Here is a 27,145-nt window from a genome sequence, read left to right as displayed (position 1 = left end):
TTTTTTTTCCCCATAAAAATAATTCATCAGCCATCATGTGTCGAGAAAGATGCAGGCTCAGCGTGCGAGCCCGCATCAAAGGCAAGGACTTGACCTTTGAAGTACATGTTTGTCAAAGTTCATGAAGGGGTTATTTTTTCTTGTTCTTGTTGCATTTTTATAATTTACATTTTTTTTTAATTTAATTTATAAAAGTAATAATATAGAATCAGTTGCTTTTATTTTTTTCTTAAATTCAGCAAGATCTAGGTATTTTAGGCTCTGGGCATTTTTATGGGTTTCCTATATGGAAACAAATGAATGTTTATACAAATAAGAGTAAAATAAATAAGTAAATAAATAAAAATTTTTGAATAATTGAAAAGAAATTCAGTTGAATATTTCAACAAATAAGTGTAAATAAATATATAAAAATACAGTTGTAAAATTGAAAAAAGAAATTCATGGCAATTTTCAGAAAGAAAAATAATTAAAAAAATAATAATGAAAAGATTGAACAAATAGTATCTGGTTGATACAGTTTGGATGGAGTGTTTCTTTAATTTAAGGTGACTCTCTACCCTCCGTACTAAAAGCGGCCACATATTTTGTAATGTATAGTCACTATACCTTTCTGCCATCCAGTTTATGAATTTTGCAGACCATGCAAGACATGATTAGTTAGATAACCACAAGACTGGACACTTACTAAATAAACCTGAGCTTTGAGGCGTAGCACTTCCTGTTCGGTGTCTTCTCACATATTATATACTTTAAATTTGGCAGCAGATGTTTGCACCTCCATCAATTTCTTATTTATATATTTGCTTTATTAAACACTTTCTTTTCTTCTTTTTTTTTCACCAGGTTCTGTTTTAGCTCAAGAAGGTAAGCAATACTTTCAAACAAATACTGGTTAGATATTGAGTTATTAAAGAGCACTTAAATTGTATCTATTGCCTAATTATTCAACAATATTGAAAAATAAATTCCATTATCTTGTTTTCCTTCTTTTTTGCCAATATTGGTGTTTTCACTGCTCTTTTAGAAGCTGCTTTGCACTGCTGCTCTAGCAAAAATCTGCACTGAATCCCTATTTACAAACATTGAGCATAGGGGAAGGGCAGCAGAGAACCACAGACAAGGAAAATGTTTGTATATCATGTTTAGTAAGAATTCTTGCTCGAGCAGCAGTTCAGAACAGCTTCTAAAGGAGCACAAAGAAGCTAGTTTACATAACACTTTCAGGATGGTAAATAAGAGAGAAGGAAGCATATATGGTACTATAGTGTATTACTGACAAGGTTAGGTTTGCATAGGTTCATGAGTAATAAATGAAAAAAGTTTACTTTTAAAAGTTTAAAAAAATAAACAAAAAGATTCACTCTTCAAGGAATTATTATTATTATCCATTTTTATAGTGCCATTTATTCCATGTGTTATGAACTGGTGGCCTAGGAGCAGCATGGACGAGCTCTGGAGTAGGTGGCCTCTATACTGACCGCAGACCCTGAACTTAACACATCAACTAGAAGTAGCCGTGGGATGTTCCTGTCACTCCCTAGACACCTCGTCACGGCCGGAGGACTAATTACACCTAAAGAAAGAAACAGGAATACTATCTTGCCTCAGAGAAAATTCTCAAAGGAAAGGCAGCCCCCCACAAATATTGACTGTGAGAGGAGAGGGAAATTACAAACGCAGACTGAAAACAGAATTTAGCAAAGGAGGCCACGCTACCTAGAAAGAAAAGACAGGAAAGAGTACTGTGCGGTCAGTATAAAAAATACTACAAAATCCAGCACAGAGAATACAAAATCTCCACACCTAACTAAAGGCATGGAGGGTAACTCTGTGACTCCAGAGCTTCCAACTTGGCTGAGTAAATCTTAACACAGACAAAGCTGGATAAGAAAAAACATAGCAATTCACAGAACAATTAAGTCCACCGCATGTGGACTGCAAAAACAGAGCCAGGACTTATCTTTGATGATTTGGACAATCCAGAAGGAGAAACCAAGCTGAGATGTGGGTCCCTAGAAAACAATGGACAACTGGCACTCACTAAAGGAAGGAGCAAGACTAAATAGCCCTGTCCAAAGTGGAAGCAGCTGATGACCGTTGTGAAGGACAAACAGCAGCACTACCACTTATAACCACCGGAGGGAGCCTAAGAGCAGAACCCACAACAGAATTCACAACAGTACCCCCCCCCCCTTGAGGAGGGGTCACCGAACCCTCACCAGAGCCCCCAGGCCGATCCGGACGAGCCAAATGGAAGGCACGAACCAAATCGTCAGCATGAACATCGGAGGCAACAACCCAAGAATTATCCTCCTGGCCATAACCTTTCCACTTGACAAGATACTGAAGCCTCCGTCTAGAAAAACGAGAATCCAAGATCTCCACAACATACTCCAACTCCCCATCAATCAACACCGGGGCAGGAGGATCAACAGAGGGAACCACGGGCACCACATATTTCCGCAACAAAGACCTATGAAAAACATTATGGATGGAAAAAGAGGCTGGAAGGGCCAAACGAAAAGACACTGGATTGATAATCTCAGAAATCCTATAAGGACCAATAAACCGAGGCTTGAACTTCGGGGAAGAAACCTTCATAGGAACATGATGAGAAGACAACCAGACCAAATCCCCAACCCGAAGCCGGGAACCCACACGCCGACGACGGTTGGCAAAATGCTGAGCCTCCTCCTGAGACAACACCAAATTGTCCACAACATGAGCCCAAATCTGCTGCAACCTGTCAACCACAGGACAATCAGAAGACTCAACCTGCCCTGAAGAAAAACGAGGATGAAACCCAGAATTACAAAAGAATGGTGACACCAAGGTAGCAGAACTAGCCCGATTATTAAGGGCAAACTCGGCCAATGGCAAGAAAGCCACCCAATCATCCTGATCGGCAGACACAAAGCATCTCAAATAAGTTTCCAAAGTCTGGTTAGTTCGCTCGGTTTGGCCGTTTGTCTGAGGATGAAATGCGGAAGAAAAAGACAAATCAATGCACAGCTTAGCACAAAAGGACCGCCAAAACCTAGAAACAAACTGGGAACCTCTATCGGACACAATATTCTCCGGAATGCCATGTAAACGAACCACATGCTGAAAAAACAACGGAACCAACTCAGAAGAGGAAGGCAACTTAGGCAAAGGTACCAAATGAACCATCTTAGAAAACCGGTCACAGACCACCCAGATAACAGACATTCTCTGGGAAACAGGAAGATCTGAAATAAAATCCATAGAAATATGCGTCCAAGGCCTCTCAGGGACCGGCAAAGGCAAAAGCAAACCACTGGCGCGGGAGCAGCAAGGTTTGGCCCGCGCACAAGTCCCACAGGACTGCACAAAAGAACGCACATCCCGTGACAAAGAAGGCCACCAAAAGGACCTACTAACCAAATCTCTGGTACCAAAAATCCCAGGATGGCCAGCCAACACAGAACAGTGAACCTCGGAAATCACTTTACTAGTCCATCTGTCAGGAACAAACAGTTTCCCCGCTGGACAGCGAACAGGTTTATCAGCCTGAAACTCCTGAAGAGCCCGTCGCAAATCAGGGGAGATGGCAGAAAGAATCACCCCCTCCTTAAGAATACCAACCGGCTCAAGAATCCCAGGGGAATCAGGCAAGAAACTCCTAGAGAGGGCATCAGCCTTAACATTCTTAGAACCTGGAAGATACGAGACAACAAAATCAAAACGGGAGAAAAACAGGGACCATCGGGCCTGTCTAGGATTCAGCCGTATGGCAGACTCGAGGTAAATCAGATTCTTATGATCGGTCAAGACCACAATACGGTGCTTGGCCCCCTCAAGCCAATGTCGCCACTCGTCAAATGCCCACTTCATAGCCAACAACTCACGATTGCCGACATCATAATTGCGTTCCGCAGGCGAAAACTTTCGAGAAAAGAAGGCACACGGTTTCATCAAGGAACCATCAGAATTCCTCTGAGACAAAACGGCCCCTGCCCCAATCTCAGAAGCGTCAACCTCAACCTGAAAAGGAAGAGAAACATCCGGCTGACGCAACACAGGGGCAGAAGGAAATCGGCGCTTAAGCTCCTGAAAGGCAGAAACGGCCTCAGAGGACCAATTAGCTACATCAGCGCCCTTCCTCGTCAAATCGGTCAGGGGTTTAACCACACTGGAGAAGTTGGCAATGAAACGGCGATAAAAATTAGCAAAGCCCAAAAATTTCTGAAGGCTGTTCACGGATGTGGGCTGGATCCAATCATGAATTGTCTGAACCTTAGCCGGATCCATTTCAATAGATGATGGAGAAAAAATGAAGCCCAAAAAAGAAACCTTCTGTACTCCAAAGAGGCACTTAGACCCCTTCACAAACAAGGCATTGTCACGAAGGACCTGAAATACCATCCTAACTTGTTTCACATGAGCCTCCCAATCATCTGAAAAAATCAAAATATCATCCAAATATACAATCATGAATTTATCAAGATAATTCTGAAAAATATCATGCATGAAGGACTGAAACACAGATGGGGCATTAGAGAGTCCGAATGGCATCACAAGATACTCAAAATGGCCCTCGGGCATATTAAACGCAGTTTTCCATTCGTCACCCTGCTTAATACGAACCAGATTATATGCCCCTCGAAGGTCAATCTTAGTAAACCAACTAGCCCCCTTAATTCTGGCAAACAAATCAGAAAGCAAAGGCAAAGGGTATTGGAATTTGACCGTGATCTTATTCAAGAGGCGATAATCAATACAGGGTCTCAAGGAGCCATCCTTCTTGGCAACAAAAAAAAACCTGCTCCTAATGGAGAAGAAGATGGCCGAATATGCCCCTTCTCCAAGGACTCCCTTACATAGCTCCGCATGGCGGCATGTTCAGGCACAGACAAGTTGAAAAGTCGGCCCTTAGGAAACTTACAGCCTGGAATCAAATCAATAGCACAATCACAGTCCCTATGCGATGGAAGGGAACTGGACTTGGGCTCATCGAAAACATCATGGAAATCTGACAGAAACTCAGGAATTTCAGAAGAGGGGGAGGAGGAAATTGACATCAGAGGAACGTCATCGTGAACCCCCTGACAACCCCAACTAGTCATAGACATAGATTTCCAATCCAGCACCGGATTATGTACCTGTAACCATGGAAACCCCAGCACAACAGCATCATGCAAATTATGTAACACCAGAAAGCGACAATCTTCCTGATGGGCTGGCGCCATACACATGGTTAACTGTGTCCAAAACTGAGGTTTATTTTTAGCCAATGGTGTAGCATCAATCCCCCTCAAAGGGATAGGACTCCGCAAAGGCTGTAAAGAAAAACCACAACGTCTGGCAAATTCTAAGTTCATTAAATTTAAAGCGGCGCCTGAATCCACAAATGCCATGACAGAGAATGACGATAATGAGCAGATCAGGGTCACAGATAACAGAAATTTAGGTTGTACAGTACTGATAGTAATGGAATTAGCGATTCTCTTGGCACGCTTAGGGCAATCAGAAATAACATGAGCAGAATCGCCGCAGTAAAAGCACAACCTATTCTGACGTCTGAATCCTTGGCGTTCCGCTCTAGACACAATCCTATCACACTGCATAGGCTCAGGACTCCGCTCGGAAGGCAACGCCATAGTGTGCACAACTCTGCGCTCACGCAAGCGCCGATCAATTTGAATGGCCAGAGACATAGAATCACTCAGACCTGCAGGCGTGGGGAACCCCACCATAACATCTTTAACAGATTCAGAAAGACCCTTTCTGAAAATTGCCGCCAAAGCATACTCATTCCACTTAGTAAGCACAGACCATTTTCTGAATTTCTGGCAATATGACTCTGCCGCTTCTTGACCCTGACACAGGGCCAAAAGTGTTTTCTCAGCATGCTCTACAGAGTTAGGTTCATCATACAATAACCCAAGCGCCTGAAAAAAGGTGTCCACACTAAGCAAGGCCGGATTCCCAGACTCCAGGGAAAATGCCCAATCCTGCGGGTCACCGCGCAACAGAGAAATGACAATTTTTACCTGCTGGATGGGATCACCAGAGGAACGGGGCTTAAGAGCAAAAAACAGTTTACAGTTATTTTTAAAGCTCAAAAATTTGGACCTGTCCCCGAAGAACAGATCGGGGGTAGGAATTCTAGGCTCTAAAACAGGAGTCTGCACGATATAATCAGAAATACCCTGTACTCTAGCAGCAAGTTGATCCACCCGAGAAGCAAGTCCCTGAACATCCATGTCGACGCCTAACTCCTGAGCCACCCAGAAGTGAAGAGGGAAAAAAAACACAACAGAGTACAGAAAAAAAAATGGCTCAGCACTTTCTTTCCCTTCTTTTGAGATGCGGTTAACTCATTGTTGGCCAGTTGTACTGTTATGAACTGGTGGCCTAGGAGCAGCATGGACGAGCTCTGGAGTAGGTGGCCTCTATACTGACCGCAGACCCTGAACTTAACACATCAACTAGAAGTAGCCGTGGGATGTTCCTGTCACTCCCTAGACACCTCGTCACGGCTGGAGGACTAATTACACCTAAAGAAAGAAACAGGAATACTATCTTGCCTCAGAGAAAATTCCCAAAGGAAAGGCAGCCCCCACAAATATTGACTGTGAGAGGAGAGGGAAATTACAAACGCAGACTGAAAACAGAATTTAGCAAAGGAGGCCATGCTACCTAGAAAGAAAAGACAGGAAAGAGTACTGTGCGGTCAGTATAAAAAATACTACAAAATCCAGCACAGAGAATACAAAATCTCCACACCTAACTAAAGGCATGGAGGGTAACTCTGTGACTCCAGAGCTTCCAACTTGGCTGAGTAAATCTTAACACAGACAAAGCTGGACAAGAAAAAACATAGCAATTCACAGAACAATTAAGTCCATCGCATGTGGACTGCAAAAACAGAGCCAGGACTTATCTTTGATGATTTGGACAATCCAGAAGGAGAAACCAAGCTGAGATGTGGGTCCCTAGAAAACAATGGACAACTGGCACTCACTAAAGGAAGGAGCAAGACTAAATAGCCCTGTCCAAAGTGGAAGCAGCTGATGACTGTTGTGAAGGACAAACAGCAGCACTACCACTTATAACCACCGGAGGGAGCCTAAGAGCAGAACCCACAACAGAATTCACAACACCATGGCACTTTACATGTGAAAGGGGCAAATATAGACAAGTACAATAAACATGAGAAAAACAAGGCACTAAGAGGTACAGAAGGAGGGAGGACCCTGCAGCGAAGGCTCACAGTCTGCAGGGGATGGGTGAGGATACACTAGGAGAGGGTAGAGTTGGTCATGTGGCAGTTCAGCAGACAGAGGATCACTGAAGGTTGTAGGCTTGTTGGAAGAGGCAGGTCTTCAGATTCCTTTTGAAGGTTTCCGTGATAGGCGAGAGTATGATGTGTTGTGTTAGAGAGTTCCAGAGTAGGAGTGATGCGTGAGAGAAATCTTGTATGCGACTGTGGGAAGAGGAGATGAGAGGGGAGTAGAGAAGGAGATCTTGTGAGGATCGAAGGTTGCGTTTAGGTAAGTACCGGGAGACGAGGTCACAGATGCATCACCAAGGAGACGGACATAGCGCTCCTGGACTCCCCCATTTACCGCCCAGACCGGACTTTTTCTACTTGGTACACCATTTATCTTTACCTAAAGAGAGGTTTTGACAAAGACCAGCCTTGGTCGAAAAGTTAACCTAAAAACTTACTGTCTGTCAAATCCTTCATATGCTATTGAACACTTGGTCATGACTGTATGCACAAATAAAATAATATTTTTTGCATAGACCTTCAAGTTTTATGTGTGCGGCTGTATTTCCATTAACATTGTGACTGTTAGTTCAGCCTGCACCTTTCGCTCCAAGTATACAGTGTGCATCACATTTTTTCAGTCTACAGATGTATGGAGGACACAGGTTGTGGATGGCTTTGTATGCCATGGTTAGGGTTTTAAACTGTAGTCTCTGGGCAATAGGAAGCCAGTGAAGGGCTTGACAGAGAGGAGAAGCTGGGGAATAACCAGGAGACAGGTGGATTAGTCGGACAGCAGAGTGTAGGATCGATTGCAGTGGTGTCAGAGTGCTAGAGGGGAGGCCACAGAGCAGGAAGTTGCAGTAGTCAAGGAGGGAAATGATAAGGGCGTGCACATGCATTTTTGCAGTTTCTTGGTCAAGGAATGCACGGATCAGGGAAATATTTTTGAGTTGGAATCGGCAGGAGGAGGCAAGGGCTTGGATATATGGCTTGAAAGAGAGTGCAGAGTTGAGGATCACCCTGAGGCACCGGGCGTGTGGGACTGGGGAGAGTGAGCAGCCATTGACATTGATGGATAGGTCTGGTGGAGGGGTAGAGTGAGATGGGGGAAAGATGATGAATTCTGTTTTGTCCATGTTCAGTTGTAGAAAGCAAGCAGAAAAGAAGACCGAGATAGCAGACAGACAGTGTGGGATTCCGTTAAGTAAGGAGGTGAGGTCAGGTCCAGATAGGTAGATCTGCGTGTCATCGGCGTAGAGGTGATACTGCAAACCATGGGATTATATGAGCTGTCCCAGACCGAAGGTGTAGATGGAGAAGAGCAGGGGCCCTAGGACTGAGCCTTGAGGAACACCGATAGACAGGGGGCGAGGTGAGGAGGTGGTGTGGGAGAGGGAGACACTGAATGTCCAGTCTGTTAGGTATGACGAGATCCAGGATAGGGCCAAATCTGTGATGCCAAGAGATGAGAGAATCAGTAGCAGGAGGGAATGATCCACAGTGTCAAAGTCAGAAGACAGGTCCAGGAGAAGGAGGACAGAGTAGTGTCGCTTTCTCTTGGCGGTTAGTAGGTCATTGGTGACTTTAGTTAAGGCAGTTTCAGTTGAGTGATGGGGTTGGAAGCCAGATTGTAACCGGTCAAAGAGCGAGCAGGAGGAGAGGTGGGAGGACTGTTGTGAATTTGGTTTTTGGGCTCCCCCGGTGGTCACTGGTGGTACTGGACTTGTGTGCTTCACTTTCTCTGTTCACCTGTTTCCATCAGGATATGGGTGTATCCTATTTAGCCTTGCTGCTCAGTTATTCTAGTGCCGGCCATCAATGTAACCAGAGCCTTTCTGTTGCATGTTCCTGCTTCTAGACTACTATCAGCTAAGTTGGACTCTTAGTCCTAAGTTTGTTTTGCATTTTTGTTCCAGTTCACAGTTATGTTATTTTTCTGTAGCTGGAAGCTCTTGTGGGCCGAAATTGCCACTCCGGTGTCATGAGTTGACACATGAGTCTTAAAGTAATTTCGGGATCGTATTTTAATAGGGTTTTCAGCTGACCGTGAAGTTCCCTATTGTATCTTCTTGCTATCTAGTAAGCGGACCTCGCTTTGCTGAACCTACCTTCATACTGCGTATGTCTTTTCCTCTGAACTCACCGTCAATATATGTGGGGGGCTTCTGTCTCCTTTTTGGGGGAATTTCCCTAGAGGTAAGCCAGGTCTGTCTTTTCCTCTATTAGGGTTAGTTAGTCCTCCGGCTGGCGCTAGGCGTCTAGGAATAAAACGTAGGTACGCCACCCGGCCACTGTTAGTTGTGTGGTAGGTTTAGCTCACGGTCAGCTCGAGATTCCATCACCCAGGAGCTAGTCTGTAGTTTAAGTTCTCTGACGTTCCCTTGCCATTGGGAACCATGACAGTATGGCCGGCCAAGGGTTAAAACCGTTGGCAGAAGAAAGGAGAGAAAAAGAAGTCTGCAGATTTTTTTTTTTTTTTTTCTTCTGAGCTTGCTTTTTAGTTGACTCAGTTGCATTTCTGCTTTAATTGCAGCCTTTGTCTCTCTCTCTCTCTCTCTCTCCTTCTAATCCTTGAATGGCTCTGATCTCACCTGATTAAAATGGATCCTCAGAGTTTGGTTACAGGTTTGAATAATCTTGCCACGAAGGTTCAAAATTTACAGGATTTTGTTATTCATGCTCCTATATCTGAACCTAGAATTCCTATACCAGAATTTTTCTCCGGGGATAGATCTCGTTTCCTGAATTTCAAAAATAATTGTAAATTATTTCTTTCCCTGAGATCTCGCTCCGCTGGAGATCCCGCACAGCAGGTTAAGATAGTAATTTCCTTGCTGTGGGGTGACCCTCAAAACTGGGCATTTGCATTGGCACCCGGGGATCCTGCGTTGCTCAATGTGGATGCGTTTTTTCTGGCTTTGGGGTTGCTTTATGAGGAACCTAACTTAGAGATTCAGGCTGAAAAAGCCTTGATGGCCCTATCTCAAGGGCAAGATGAAGCTGAAATATACTGCCAAAAATTTCGTAAATGGTCTGTGCTTACTCAGTGGAATGAGTGCGCCCTGGCGGCGAATTTCAGAGAGGGTCTCTCTGATGCCATTAAAGATGTTATGGTGGGGTTCCCTGCACCTACAGGTCTGAATGAGTCCATGACAATGGCTATTCAGATTGATCGGCGTTTGCGGGAGCGCAAACCTGTGCACCATTTGGCGGTGTCTTCTGAGAAGGCTCCAGAAAATATGCAATGTGATAGAATTCTGTCCAGAAGCGAACGGCAGAATTTTAGGCGAAAGAATGGGTTGTGCTTCTATTGTGGTGATTCAACTCATGTTATATCAGCATGCTCTAAACGTACAAAAAAGGTTGATAAGTCTATTTCAATTTGCACTTTACAGTCTAAGTTTATTCTGTCTGTGACCTTGATTTGTTCATTATCGTCAATTACCGCGGATGCCTATGTGGACTCTGGCGCCGCCTTGAGTCTAATGGATTGGTCCTTTGCCAGGCGCTGTGGGTTTGATCTAGAGCCTCTGGAAGTTCCTATACCTCTGAAGGGTATTGACTCTACACCATTGGCTAGTAATAAACCACAATACTGGACACAAGTGACTATGCGTATGAATCCAGACCATCAGGAGATGATTCGCTTCCTTGTGTTGTACAATCTACATGACGTTTTGGTGCTCGGATTACCATGGTTACAATCTCATAACCCAGTCCTTGACTGGAAAGCTATGTCTGTGTTAAGCTGGGGATGTCAGGGGGCTCATGGGGACGTACCTTTGGTTTCCATTTCGTCATCTATTCCCTCTGAGATTCCGGAATTTTTGTCTGATTATCGTGATGTTTTTGAGGAGCCTAAGCTTGGTTCACTACCTCCTCACAGAGATTGCGATTGCACCATAGATCTGATTCCGGGCAGTAAATTTCCAAAGGGTCGTTTATTTAATCTATCTGTACCTGAACATGCTGCTATGCGAGAATATATTAAGGAGTCCCTGGAAAAGGGACATATTCGTCCTTCTTCATCTCCCTTGGGAGCCGGTTTTTTCTTTGTATCTAAAAAAGATGGCTCTTTGAGGCCGTGTATTGATTATCGACTCTTGAATAAAATTACAGTCAAATATCAGTATCCTCTGCCACTGCTGACTGATTTGTTTGCTCGAATAAAGGGGGCTAAGTGGTTCTCTAAGATTGATCTCCGTGGGGCGTATAATTTGGTGCGAATTAAGCAGGGGGATGAGTGGAAAACCGCATTTAATACGCCCGAGGGCCATTTTGAGTATTTAGTAATGCCTTTTGGTCTTTCAAATGCCGCTTCAGTCTTTCAGTCTTTTATGCATGACATTTTCCGTGAATATTTGGATAAATTTATGATCGTGTATCTGGATGATATTTTGATTTTTTCGGATGACTGGGATTCTCATGTCCAACAGGTCAGGAGGGTTTTTCAGGTTTTGCGGGCTAATTCCTTGTGTGTGAAGGGTTCTAAGTGTATTTTTGGGGTTCAAAAGATTTCTTTTTTGGGGTACATTTTTTCCCCCTCTTCCATTGAGATGGATCCTGTCAAGGTTCGGGCTATTTGTGATTGGACGCAACCTTCTTCTCTTAAGAGCCTTCAGAAATTTTTGGGCTTTGCTAATTTTTATCGTCGATTTATAACTGGTTTTTCTGATGTTTCTAAACCTTTGACTGATTTGACCAAAAAGGGTGCTGATGTTGCTGATTGGTCCCCTGCTGCTGTGGAGGCCTTTCGGGAGCTTAAGCGCCGCTTTTCTTCCGCCCCTGTGTTGCGTCAGCCTGATGTTACTCTTCCTTTTCAGGTTGAGGTCGATGCTTCCGAGATCGGAGCTGGGGCGGTCTTGTCGCAGAAAAGTTCCGACTGCTCCGTGATGAGACCTTGTGCGTTCTTTTCTCGAAAATTTTCGCCCGCCGAGCGAAATTATGATATTGGTAATCGGGAGCTTTTGGCTATGAAGTGAGCTTTTGAGGAGTGGCGTCATTGGCTTGAGGGGGCTAGACATCAGGTGGTGGTATTGACCGATCACAAGAATTTGATTTATCTTGAGTCTGCCAGGCGCCTGAATCCTAGACAGGCGCGCTGGTCGTTGTTTTTCTCTCGGTTTAATTTTGTGGTCTCATACTTACCAGGTTCTAAAAATGTGAAGGCGGATGCCCTTTCTAGGAGTTTTGAGCCTGATTCCCCTGGTGATTCTGAACCTACAGGTATCCTTAAGGATGGGGTGATATTATCTGCTGTTTCCCCAGACCTGCGACGGGCTTTGCAGGAGTTTCAGGCGGATAGACCTGATCGTTGCCCGCCTGGTAGACTGTTTGTTCCTGATGATTGGACCAGTAGAGTCATCTCGGAGGTTCATTCTTCTGTGTTGGCAGGTCATCCCGGGATCTTTGGTACCAGGGATTTGGTGGCTAGGTCCTTCTGGTGGCCTTCCCTGTCTCGAGATGTACGAGTTTTTGTGCAGTCTTGTGATGTTTGTGCTCGGGCCAAACCTTGTTGTTCTCGGGCCAGCGGATTGTTGTTATCTTTGCCTATTCTGAAGAGGCCTTGGACTCACATCTCTATGGATTTTATTTCTGATCTCCCTGTTTCTCAGAGAATGTCTGTCATCTGGGTGGTGTGTGACCGTTTTTCAAAGATGGTCCATTTGGTGCCCTTGCCTAAGTTGCCTTCCTCATCCGAGTTGGTTCCTCTGTTTTTTCAAAATGTGGTTCGCTTGCATGGTATTCCGGAGAATATCGTTTCTGACAGGGGGACCCAGTTCGTGTCTAGATTTTGGCGGGCGTTTTGTGCTAGGATGGGCATTGATTTGTCTTTTTCGTCTGCGTTCCATCCTCAGACTAATGGCCAGACTGAGCGAACTAATCAGACCTTGGAGACTTATTTGAGGTGTTTTGTGTCTGCGGATCAGGATGACTGGGTTGCCTTTTTGCCGTTGGCGGAGTTTGCCCTCAATAATCGGGCTAGTTCTGCCACTTTGGTTTCTCCTTTCTTTTGCAATTCGGGGTTTCATCCTCGTTTTTCTTCCGGTCAGGTGGAGTCTTCGGATTGTCCTGGAGTGGATACTGTGGTGGATAGGTTGCATCGGATTTGGGGACAGGTGGTGGACAATTTGGAGTTGTCCCAGGAGAAGACTCGGCATTTTGCTAACCGCCGTCGTCGTGTTGGTCCTCGTCTTCGTGTTGGGGACTTGGTGTGGTTGTCTTCTCGTTTTGTCCCTATGAGGGTTTCTTCTCCTAAGTTTAAGCCTCGGTTCATCGGCCCGTATAAGATTTTGGAGATTCTTAACCCCGTGTCCTTTCGATTGGACCTCCCAGCATCTTTTTCTATCCATAATGTCTTCCATCGGTCATTATTGCGCAGGTATGAGGTACCGGTTGTGCCTTCCGTTGAGCCTCCCGCTCCGGTGTTGGTTGAGGGTGAATTGGAGTACGTTGTGGAGAAGATCTTGGACTCCCGTGTTTCCAGACGGAAACTTCAGTATCTGGTCAAGTGGAAGGGCTACGGTCAAGAGGATAATTCTTGGGTGACAGCCTCTGATGTTCATGCCTCTGATTTGGTCCGTGCCTTTCATAGGGCTCATCCTGATCGCCCTGGTGGTTCTTGTGAGGGTTCGGTGCCCCCTCCTTGAGGGGGGGGTACTGTTGTGAATTTGGTTTTTGGGCTCCCCCGGTGGTCACTGGTGGTACTGGACTTGTGTGCTTCACTTTCTCTGTTCACCTGTTTCCATCAGGATATGGGTGTATCCTATTTAGCCTTGCTGCTCAGTTATTCTAGTGCCGGCCATCAATGTAACCAGAGCCTTTCTGTTGCATGTTCCTGCTTCTAGACTACTATCAGCTAAGTTGGACTCTTAGTCCTAAGTTTGTTTTGCATTTTTGTTCCAGTTCACAGTTATGTTATTTTTCTGTAGCTGGAAGCTCTTGTGGGCCGAAATTGCCACTCCGGTGTCATGAGTTGACACATGAGTCTTTGCTGAACCTACCTTCATACTGCGTATGTCTTTTCCTCTGAACTCACCGTCAATATATGTGGGGGGCTTCTGTCTCCTTTTTGGGGGAATTTCCCTAGAGGTAAGCCAGGTCTGTCTTTTCCTCTATTAGGGTTAGTTAGTCCTCCGGCTGGCGCTAGGCGTCTAGGGATAAAACGTAGGTACGCCACCCGGCCACTGTTAGTTGTGTGGTAGGTTTAGCTCACGGTCAGCTCGAGATTCCATCACCCAGGAGCTAGTCTGTAGTTTAAGTTCTCTGACGTTCCCTTGCCATTGGGAACCATGACAGAGGACAGTTCAAGATGGACATGTTGTTCCAGTAATTTTGAGGCATAAGGGAAAAGGGATATCGGGTGATAGCTGGACACAGAGGATGGGTCGAGGGAGGGTTTTTTGAGGATAGGTGTGATTGATGCATGATTGAAGGATGAGGGGAAGACACCTGTTGCGAGTGAGAGATTGAACTGGTGAGTTAGGGTTGGGATAAAGACTTTGGTGTTATGATCCCAGTGGCTGGGGATCACAGGAAATACTAGCTAAGTAACTAAACATAGACACGAGCTCTAGGGAGGTGGTAACTGGACTGACCGCAAAACCTGATCCTATCCAAACACACTAAAGGTAGCCGGTGAACATGCCTAAAATCCTGGACGTCTCGACACAGCCTGAGAAACTGACTACCCCTAAAGAGAAAGCAAGACCTCACTTGCCTCAAGAGAAATAACCCCAAAGATATAGGAAGCCCCCTACAAATAATAACGGTGAGGTAAGGGGAACATACAAACGAAGAAATGAAAACAGATTCAGCAAATGAGGCCCGCTAATACTAGATAGCAGAAGACAGATAGCGAACTGTGCGGTCAGTAAAAAACCCTACCAAAATATCCACGCTGAGAATTCAAGAACCCCCACACCAACTAATGGTGTGGGGGGAGAAACTCAGCCCCCCAGAGCTACCAGCAAGCTGGGAAATCACATAATAGCAAGCTGGACAAGAAACATATAGAACACTGATGATCAAAAAATGAACAAAACGGAAACTTAGCTTCTCTTGAAGAGACTGGGAGCAAGGTAGTCAGAAGGAATCAGAATAGCACTGAATACATTGACAGCAGGCATAGACTGAGAGTCCAAGTGAGCTTAAATAGAAAACCAGCCCACAGATAACGAGACAGCTGATGCCAGTCACAAACCTGCAGAAAGACAGCACTCACACAGTACCACTTGTGACCACAAGAGGGAGCCCAGAAATAGAGTTCACAACACTTTGGTGAGGTTAGGGATGAGGTGGGACGGGAGCCGGTCAAGTGTGCAAGTAGTAAGATGTGATCTTGGTTAGCTGATCGATTGTCATGGTGGAGAAGCTGGCTTTGGAAGAACAGGGCTGAGCAGTCAAGAGGAGGGGCATTGGGGCTGCAGGCCAAAACTTTATCTGATTGTATTGATCTTCTGGTTAAAGAAAAAGGCAAAGTCTTCAGCAGAAATGAGAGGAGAGGGAGGGGGTGCTGGGGGATGGAGGAGAGAATTGAAAGTGTTGAATAACTGTTTAGGGTTGTGAGACAGGGAGGATATGAGAGACGACAAGTAGGTTTGTTTTGCGGCAGTGAGTGTGGACTTGAAGCTGGCGAGGCACTGCTTGTATGTGATAAAGTGCTCAGCAGAACGAGGTCTCTTCCAACTCCTCTCAGCGACCCTGAAAGCCTGTCTCAGTTTTTTGGTCAGGCTGGTCAGCCAGGGCTGCCTGTTGAGTGTACAAATTTTGCTATGCATGAAGGGGCGGCCGAATCAAGTGTTGCTGTTATTGTGGTGTTATAAAAAGTGGCAGCAGCATCTGTGTCATGGAAGGAAGCTATGTCTGTAAGAGGGAGAAGGGACTCCGAGAGTGATTGTAAGTTGAGGTGCTTGAGATTTCTGCAAGGGTGAGTGAGTTTGTGGAATGCTACCAAAGCAAATGACAACCACTGCAGAGAGATGAGATAATTGTGGATGAAAGAGAATATAAATATTCTTATTACTTGCAGGATGTGGAAATTGCTTTCAGCTCAATACTGGAACCATTATTGGAATTGTGGTCTGTGACGCCTTAATCACCTTAACAATTGCAGGCATGGCATTCTGGATATCTAATAAGATACAAAAGAAGAAATATCAGGGTGAGAGATAAAAGTCAGAATATTCTATAACATGACCATTATATATTATATATTATCCTAACAAACAAGAATATAACTACTATAATACTCCTCTATGTACAAGAATATAACGACTATAATACTGCTCCTATGTACAAGAATATAACGACTATAATACTGCTCCCTATGTACAAGAATATAACTAATATAATACTGTCCCTCTGTACAAGAATATAACTGCTAAAATACTGCCCCCTATGTACAAGAATATAACTACTATAATACTGTCCCCTATGTAGAAGAATATAACTACTATAATACTGCCCCCTATGTAGAAGAATATAACTACTGTAATTCTGCCCCTATGTACAAGAACATAACTACTATAATACTGCCCCCTATGTAGAAGAATATAACTACTATAATACTGCCCCCTATGTAGAAGAATATAACTACTATAATAGTTCTCCCTATGTACAAGGATATGACTGCTATAATACTGCCCCCTATGTACAAGAATATAACTGCTATAATACTGCTCCTATGTACAAGAATATAACTACTATAATACTGCCCCCTATGTAGAAGAATATAACTACTATAATACTACCCCCTATGTAGAAGAATAAAACTACTATAATACTGCCCCTATGTACAGGAATATAACTACTATAATACTGCCCCTATGTAGAAGAATATAACTACTATAATACTGCCCCCTATGTTGAAGAATTTAACTACTATAATACTGCCCTTATGTAGAAGAATATAACTACTATAATACTTCTCCCTTTGTTCAAGAATATAACTACTATAATACTGCCCCTATGTACAAGAATATAACTACTATAATACTGCCCCCTATGTAGAAGAATATATTTACTATAATACTTCTCCCTTTGTTCAAGAATATAACTACTATAATACTGCCCCTATGTACAAGAATATAACTACTATAATACTGCCCCCTATGTACAAGAATATAACTACTATAATACTGCCCCTATGTACAAGAATATAACTACTATAATACTGCCCCTATGTACAAGAATATAACTACTATAATACTACCCCTATGTACAAGAATATAACTACTATAATACTGCCCCCTATGTAGAAGAATATAACTACTACAATACTTCTCCCTATGTACAAGAATATAACTACTATAATACTGCCCCCTATGTAGAAGAATATAACTACTATAATACTGCTCCCTATGTACAAGAGTATAACTACTATAATACTGCCCCCTATGTAGAAGAATATAACTACTGTAATACTGCCCCCTATGTGGAAGAATATAACTACTATAATACTTCTCCCTATGTACAAGAATATAACTACTATAATACTGCCCCCTATGTACAAGAATATAACTACTATAATACTGTTCCTATGTACAAGATTATAACTACTATAATACTGACCCTATGTATAAGAATATTACTACTATAATACTGCTCCTATGTACAAGAATATAACTACTATAATACTGCCCCTATGTACAAGAATATAACTACTATAATACTGCTCCTATGTACAAGAATATAACTACTATAATACTACCCCTATGTGCAAGAATATAACTACTATAATACTGCCCCCTATGTAGAAGAATATAACTACTATAATACTTCTCCCTATGTACAAGAATATAACTACTATAATACTGCCCCCTATGTACAAGAATATAACTACTATAATACTGTTCCTATGTACAAGACTATAACTACTATAATACTGACCCTATGTATAAGAATATTACTACTATAATACTGCTCCTATGTACAAGAATATAACTACTATAATACTGCCCCTATGTACAAGAATATAACTACTATAATACTGCTCCTATGTACAAGAATATAACTACTATAATACTACCCCTATGTGCAAGAATATAACTACTATAATACTGCCCCCTATGTAGAAGAATATAACTACTATAATACTTCTCCCTATGTACAAGAATATAACTACTATAATACTGCCCCCTATGTAGAAGAATATAACTACTATAATACTTCTCCCTATGTACAAGAATATAACTACTATAATACTTCTCCCTATGTACAAGAATATAACTACTATAATACTGCCCCCTATGTACAAGAATATAACTATTATAATACTGCTCCTATGTACAAGAATATAACTACTATAATACTGCCCCTATGTACAAGAATATAACTACTATAATACTGCTCCTGTGTACAAGAATATAAGTACTATAATACTGCCCCTTATATACAAGAATATAACTACTATAATACTGCTCTCTATGTACAGGAATATAGCTGCTATAATACTGCGCCTATGTACAAGAATATAACTACTATAATACTGCTCCTATGTACAAGAATATAACTACTATAATACTGCCCCTATGTACAAGAATATAACGACTATAATACTGCTCCTATGTACAAGAATATAACTACTATAATACTACCCCTATGTGCAAGAATATAACTACTATAATACTGCCCCCTATGTACAAGAATATAATTATTATAATACTGCTCCTATGTACAAGAATATAACTACTATAATACTGCCCCTATGTACAAGAATATAACTACTATAATACTGCTCCTGTGTACAAGAATATAAGTACTATAATACTGCCCCCTATATACAAGAATATAACTACTATAATACTGCTCCTATGTACACGAATATAAGTACTATAATACTGCCCCTATGTACAAGAATATAACTACTATAATACTGCTCCTATGTACAAGAATATAACTACTATAATACTGCCCCTATGTACAAGAATATAACTACTATAATACTTCTCCCTATGTACAAGAATATAACTACTATAATACTGCCCCCTATGTAGAAGAATATAACTACTATAATACTTCTCCCTATGTACAAGAATATAACTACTATAATACTGCCCCTATGTACAAGAATATAACTATTATAATACTGCTCCTGTGTACAAGAATATAAGTACTATAATACTGCCCCCTATATACAAGAATATAACTACTATAATACTGCTCTCTATGTACAGGAATATAGCTGCTATAATACTGCCCCTATGTACAAGAATATAACTACTATAATACTGCTCTTATGTACAAGAATATAACTACTATAATACTGCCCCTATGTACAAGAATATAACTACTATAATACTGCTCCTATGTACAAGAATATAACTACTATAATACTACCCCTATGTGCAAGAATATAACTACTATAATACTGCCCCCTATGTACAAGAATATAACTATTATAATACTGCTCCTATGTACAAGAATATAACTACTATAATACTGCCCCTATGTACAAGACTATAACTACTATAATACTGCTCCTGTGTACAAGAATATAAGTACTATAATACTGCCCCCTATATACAAGAATATAACTACTATAATACTGCTCCTATGTACACGAATATAAGTACTATAATACTGCCCCTATGTACAAGAATATAACTAGTATAATACTGCTCCTATGTACAAGAATATAACTACTATAATACTGCCCCTATTTACAAGAATATAACTACTATAATACTGCTCCTATGTACAAGAATATAACTACTATAATACTACCCCTATGTGCAAGAATATAACTACTATAATACTGCCCCCTATGTAGAAGAATATAACTACTATAATACTTCTCCCTATGTACAAGAATATAACTACTATAATACTGCCCCCTATGTAGAAGAACATAACTACTATAATACTTCTCCCTATGTAGAAGAATATAACTACTATAATACTTCTCCCTATGTACAAGAATATAACTACTATAATACTGCCCCCTATGTACAAGAATATAACTATTATAATACTGCTCCTATGTACAAGAATATAACTACTATAATACTGCCCCTATGTACAAGAATATAACTACTATAATACTGCTCCTGTGTACAAGAATATAAGTACTATAATACTGCCCCTATGTACAAGAATATAACTACTATAATACTGCTCCTATGTACACGAATATAAGTACTATAATACTGCCCCTATGTACAAGAATATAACTACTATAATACTGCTCCTATGTACAAGAATATAACTACTATAATACTGCCCCTATGTACAAGAATATAACTACTATAATACTGCTCCTATGTACAAGAATATAACTACTATAATACTACCCCTATGTGCAAGAATATAACTACTATAATACTGCCCCCTATGTAGAAGAATATAACTACTATAATACTTCTCCCTATGTACAAGAATATAACTACTATAATACTGCCCCCTATGTAGAAGAATATAACTACTGTAATACTGCCCCCTATGTGGAAGAATATAACTACTATAATACTTCTCCCTATGTACAAGAATATAACTACTATAATACTGCCCCCTATGTACAAGAATATAACTACTATAATACTGTTCCTATGTACAAGATTATAACTACTATAATACTGACCCTATGTATAAGAATATTACTACTATAATACTGCTCCTATGTACAAGAATATAACTACTATAATACTGCCCCTATGTACAAGAATATAACTACTATAATACTGCTCCTATGTACAAGAATATAACTACTATAATACTACCCCTATGTGCAAGAATATAACTACTATAATACTGCACCCTATGTAGAAGAATATAACTACTATAATACTTCTCCCTATGTACAAGAATATAACTACTATAATACTGCCCCCTATGTAGAAGAATATAACTACTATAATACTCCTCCCTATGTACAAGAATATAACTACTATAATACTTCTCCCTATGTACAAGAATATAACTACTATAATACTGCCCCCTATGTACAAGAATATAACTATTATAATACTGCTCCTATGTACAAGAATATAACTACTATAATACTGCCCCTATGTACAAGAATATAACTACTATAATACTGCTCCTGTGTACAAGAATATAAGTACTATAATACTGCCCCCTATATACAAGAATATAACTACTATAATACTGCTCTCTATGTACAGGAATATAGCTGCTATAATACTGCCCCTATGTACAAGAATATAACTACTATAATACTGCTCCTATGTACAAGAATATAACTACTATAATACTGCCCCTATGTACAAGAATATAACTACTATAATACTGCTCCTATGTACAAGAATATAACTACTATAATACTACCCCTATGTGCAAGAATATAACTACTATAATACTGCCCCCTATGTACAAGAATATAACTATTATAATACTGCTCCTATGTACAAGAATATAACTACTATAATACTGCCCCTATGTACAAGAATATAACTACTATAATACTGCTCCTGTGTACAAGAATATAAGTACTATAATACTGCCCCCTATATACAAGAATATAACTACTATAATACTGCTCCTATGTCCACGAATATAAGTACTATAATACTGCCCCTATGTACAAGAATATAACTACTATAATACTGCCCCAATGTACAAGAATATAACTACTATAATACTGCCCCTATGTACAAGAATATAACTACTATAATACTACCCCTATGTACAAGAATATAACTACTATAATACTGCCCCCTATGTAGAAGAATATAACTACTATAATACTTCTCCCTATGTACAAGAATATAACTACTATAATACTGCCCCTATGTACAAGAATATAACTACTATAATACTACTCCTATGTACAAGAATATAACTACTATAATACTACCCCTATGTGCAAGAATATAACTACTATAATACTGCCCCCTATGTAGAAGAATATAACTACTATAATACTTCTCCCTATGTACAAGAATATAACTACTATAATACTGCCCCCTATGTACAAGAATATAACTACTATAATACTGTTCCCATGTACAAGATTATAACTACTATAATACTGACCCTATGTATAAGAATATTACTACTATAATACTGCTCCTATGTACAAGAATATAACTACTATAATACTGCCCCTATGTACAAGAATATAACTACTATAATACTGCTCCTATGTACAAGAATATAACTACTATAATACTACCCCTATGTGCAAGAATATAACTACTATAATACTGCCCCCTATGTAGAAGAATATAACTACTATAATACTTCTCCCTATGTACAAGAATATAACTACTATAATACTGCCCCCTATGTAGAAGAATATAACTACTATAATACTTCTCCCTATGTACAAGAATATAACTACTATAATACTTCTCCCTATGTACAAGAATATAACTACTATAATACTGCCCCCTATGTACAAGAATATAACTATTATAATACTGCTCCTATGCACAAGAATATAACTACTATAATACTGCCCCTATGTACAAGAATATAACTACTATAATACTGCTCCTGTGTACAAGAATATAAGTACTATAATACTGCCCCCTATATACAAGAATATAACTACTATAATACTGCTCTCTATGTACAGGAATATAGCTGCTATAATACTGCCCCTATGTACAAGAATATAACTACTATAATACTGCTCTTATGTACAAGAATATAACTACTATAATACTGCCCCTATGTACAAGAATATAACTACTATAATACTGCTCCTATGTACAAGAATATAACTACTATAATACTACCCCTATGTGCAAGAATATAACTACTATAATACTGCCCCCTATGTACAAGAATATAACTGTTATAATACTGCTCCTATGTACAAGAATATAACTACTATAATACTGCCCCTATGTACAAGAATATAACTACTATAATACTGCTCCTGTGTACAAGAATATAAGTACTATAATACTGCCCCCTATATACAAGAATATAACTACTATAATACTGCTCCTATGTACACGAATATAAGTACTATAATACTGCCCCTATGTACAAGAATATAACTACTATAATACTGCCCCTATGTACAAGAATATAACTACTATAATACTGCCCCTATGTACAAGAATATAACTACTATAATACTACCCCTATGTACAAGAATATAACTACTATAATACTGCCCCCTATGTAGAAGAATATAACTACTATAATACTTCTCCCTATGTACAAGAATATAACTACTATAATACTGCCCCCTATGTAGAAGAATATAACTACTATAATACTGCTCCCTATGTACAAGAGTATAACTACTATAATACTGCCCCTATGTAGAAGAATATAACTACTGTAATACTGCCCCCTATGTGGAAGAATATAACTACTATAATACTTCTCCCTATGTACAAGAATATAACTACTATAATACTGCCCCCTATGTACAAGAATATAACTACTATAATACTGTTCCTATGTACAAGATTATAACTACTATAATACTGACCCTATGTATAAGAATATTACTACTATAATACTGCTCCTATGTACAAGAATATAACTACTATAATACTGCCCCTATGTACAAGAATATAACTACTATAATACTGCTCCTATGTACAAGAATATAACTACTATAATACTACCCCTATGTGCAAGAATATAACTACTATAATACTGCCCCCTATGTAGAAGAATATAACTACTATAATACTTCTCCCTATGTACAAGAATATAACTACTATAATACTGCCCCCTATGTAGAAGAATATAACTACTATAATACTTCTCCCTATGTACAAGAATATAACTACTATAATACTTCTCCCTATGTACAAGAATATAACTACTATAATACTGCCCCCTATGTACAAGAATATAACTATTATAATACTGCTCCTATGTACAAGAATATAACTACTATAATACTGCCCCTATGTACAAGAATATAACTACTATAATACTGCTCCTGTGTACAAGAATATAAGTACTATAATACTGCCCCTTATATACAAGAATATAACTACTATAATACTGCTCTCTATGTACAGGAATATAGCTGCTATAATACTGCGCCTATGTACAAGAATATAACTACTATAATACTGCTCCTATGTACAAGAATATAACTACTATAATACTGCCCCTATGTACAAGAATATAACGACTATAATACTGATCCTATGTAAAAGAATATAACTACTATAATACTACCCCTATGTGCAAGAATATAACTACTATAATACTGCCCCCTATGTACAAGAATATAACTATTATAATACTGCTCCTATGTACAAGAATATAACTACTATAATACTGCCCCTATGTACAAGAATATAACTACTATAATACTGCTCCTGTGTACAAGAATATAAGTACTATAATACTGCCCCCTATATACAAGAATATAACTACTATAATACTGCTCCTATGTACACGAATATAAGTACTATAATACTGCCCCTATGTACAAGAATATAACTACTATAATACTGCTCCTATGTACAAGAATATAACTACTATAATACTGCCCCTATGTACAAGAATATAACTACTATAATACTTCTCCCTATGTACAAGAATATAACTACTATAATACTGCGCCCTATGTAGAAGAATATAACTACTATAATACTTCTCCCTATGTACAAGAATATAACTACTATAATACTGCCCCTATGTACAAGAATATAACTACTATAATACTGCTCCTGTGTACAAGAATATAAGTACTATAATACTGCCCCCTATATACAAGAATATAACTACTATAATACTGCTCTCTATGTACAGGAATATAGCTGCTATAATACTGCCCCTATGTACAAGAATATAACTACTATAATACTGCTCTTATGTACAAGAATATAACTACTATAATACTGCCCCTATGTACAAGAATATAACTACTATAATACTGCTCCTATGTACAAGAATATAACTACTATAATACTACCCCTATGTGCAAGAATATAACTACTATAATACTGCCCCCTATGTACAAGAATATAAGTATTATAATACTGCTCCTATGTACAAGAATATAACTACTATAATACTGCCCCTATGTACAAGAATATAACTACTATAATACTGCTCCTGTGTACAAGAATATAAGTACTATAATACTGCCCCCTATATACAAGAATATAACTACTATAATACTGCTCCTATGTACACGAATATAAGTACTATAATACTGCCCCCTATGTAGAAGAATATAACTACTATAATACTTCTCCCTATGTACAAGAATATAAGTACTATAATACTGCCCCCTATGTACAAGAATATAACTACTATAATACTACCCCTATGTACAAGAATATAACTACTATAATACTGCCCCCTATGTAGAAGAATATAACTACTATAATACTTCTCCCTATGTACAAGAATATAACTACTATAATACTGCCCCTATGTACAAGAATATAACTACTATAATACTACTCCTATGTACAAGAATATAACTACTATAATACTACCCCTATGTGCAAGAATATAACTACTATAATACTGCCCCCTATGTAGAAGAATATAACTACTATAATACTTCTCCCTATGTACAAGAATATAACTACTATAATACTGCCCCCTATGTACAAGAATATAACTACTATAATACTGTTCCCATGTACAAGATTATAACTACTATAATACTGACCCTATGTATAAGAATATTACTACTATAATACTGCTCCTATGTACAAGAATATAACTACTATAATACTGCCCCTATGTACAAGAATATAACTACTATAATACTGCTCCTATGTACAAGAATATAACTACTATAATACTACCCCTATGTGCAAGAATATAACTACTATAATACTGCCCCCTATGTAGAAGAATATAACTACTATAATACTTCTCCCTATGTACAAGAATATAACTACTATAATACTGCCCCCTATGTAGAAGAATATAACTACTATAATACTTCTCCCTATGTACAAGAATATAACTACTATAATACTTCTCCCTATGTACAAGAATATAACTACTATAATACTGCCCCCTATGTACAAGAATATAACTATTATAATACTGCTCTCTATGTACAGGAATATAGCTGCTATAATACTGCCCCTATGTACAAGAATATAACTACTATAATACTGCTCTTATGTACAAGAATATAACTACTATAATACTGCCCCTATGTACAAGAATATAACTACTATAATACTGCTCCTATGTACAAGAATATAACTACTATAATACTACCCCTATGTGCAAGAATATAACTACTATAATACTGCCCCCTATGTACAAGAATATAACTGTTATAATACTGCTCCTATGTACAAGAATATAACTACTATAATACTGCCCCTATGTACAAGAATATAACTACTATAATACTGCTCCTGTGTACAAGAATATAAGTACTATAATACTGCCCCCTATATACAAGAATATAACTACTATAATACTGCTCCTATGTACACGAATATAAGTACTATAATACTGCCCCTATGTACAAGAATATAACTACTATAATACTGCCCCTATGTACAAGAATATAACTACTATAATACTGCCCCTATGTACAAGAATATAACTACTATAATACTACCCCTATGTACAAGAATATAACTACTATAATACTGCCCCCTATGTAGAACAATATAACTACTATAATACTTCTCCCTATGTACAAGAATATAACTACTATAATACTGCCCCCTATGTAGAAGAATATAACTACTATAATACTGCTCCCTATGTACAAGAGTATAACTACTATAATACTGCCCCTATGTAGAAGAATATAACTACTGTAATACTGCCCCCTATGTGGAAGAATATAACTACTATAATACTGCCCCCTATGTACAAGAATATAACTATTATAATACTGCTCCTATGTACAAGAATATAACTACTATAATACTGCCCCTATGTACAAGACTATAACTACTATAATACTGCTCCTGTGTACAAGAATATAAGTACTATAATACTGCCCCCTATATACAAGAATATAAC

General features: G+C 39.4%; 1 protein-coding gene across 1 annotated transcript in view; it reads left to right on the top strand.

The window, feature by feature from the left end:
• Positions 1 to 27,145, top strand: part of TYROBP (transmembrane immune signaling adaptor TYROBP) — a 55,153-nt gene that overhangs the window by 4,246 nt on the left and 23,762 nt on the right. The window contains exons 2-3 of the mRNA XM_077260210.1: positions 847 to 867; positions 16,275 to 16,406. Of these exons, the coding sequence (XP_077116325.1) occupies positions 847 to 867; positions 16,275 to 16,406 (153 nt within the window). The remainder of the gene's footprint in view (positions 1 to 846; positions 868 to 16,274; positions 16,407 to 27,145) is intronic.

The sequence above is a fragment of the Ranitomeya variabilis genome, chromosome 4 (assembly GCF_051348905.1).
Source record: "Ranitomeya variabilis isolate aRanVar5 chromosome 4, aRanVar5.hap1, whole genome shotgun sequence".
Classification (NCBI taxonomy): Eukaryota; Metazoa; Chordata; class Amphibia; order Anura; family Dendrobatidae; genus Ranitomeya; species Ranitomeya variabilis.
This window is presented reverse-complemented; position numbering and strand designations above follow the sequence as displayed.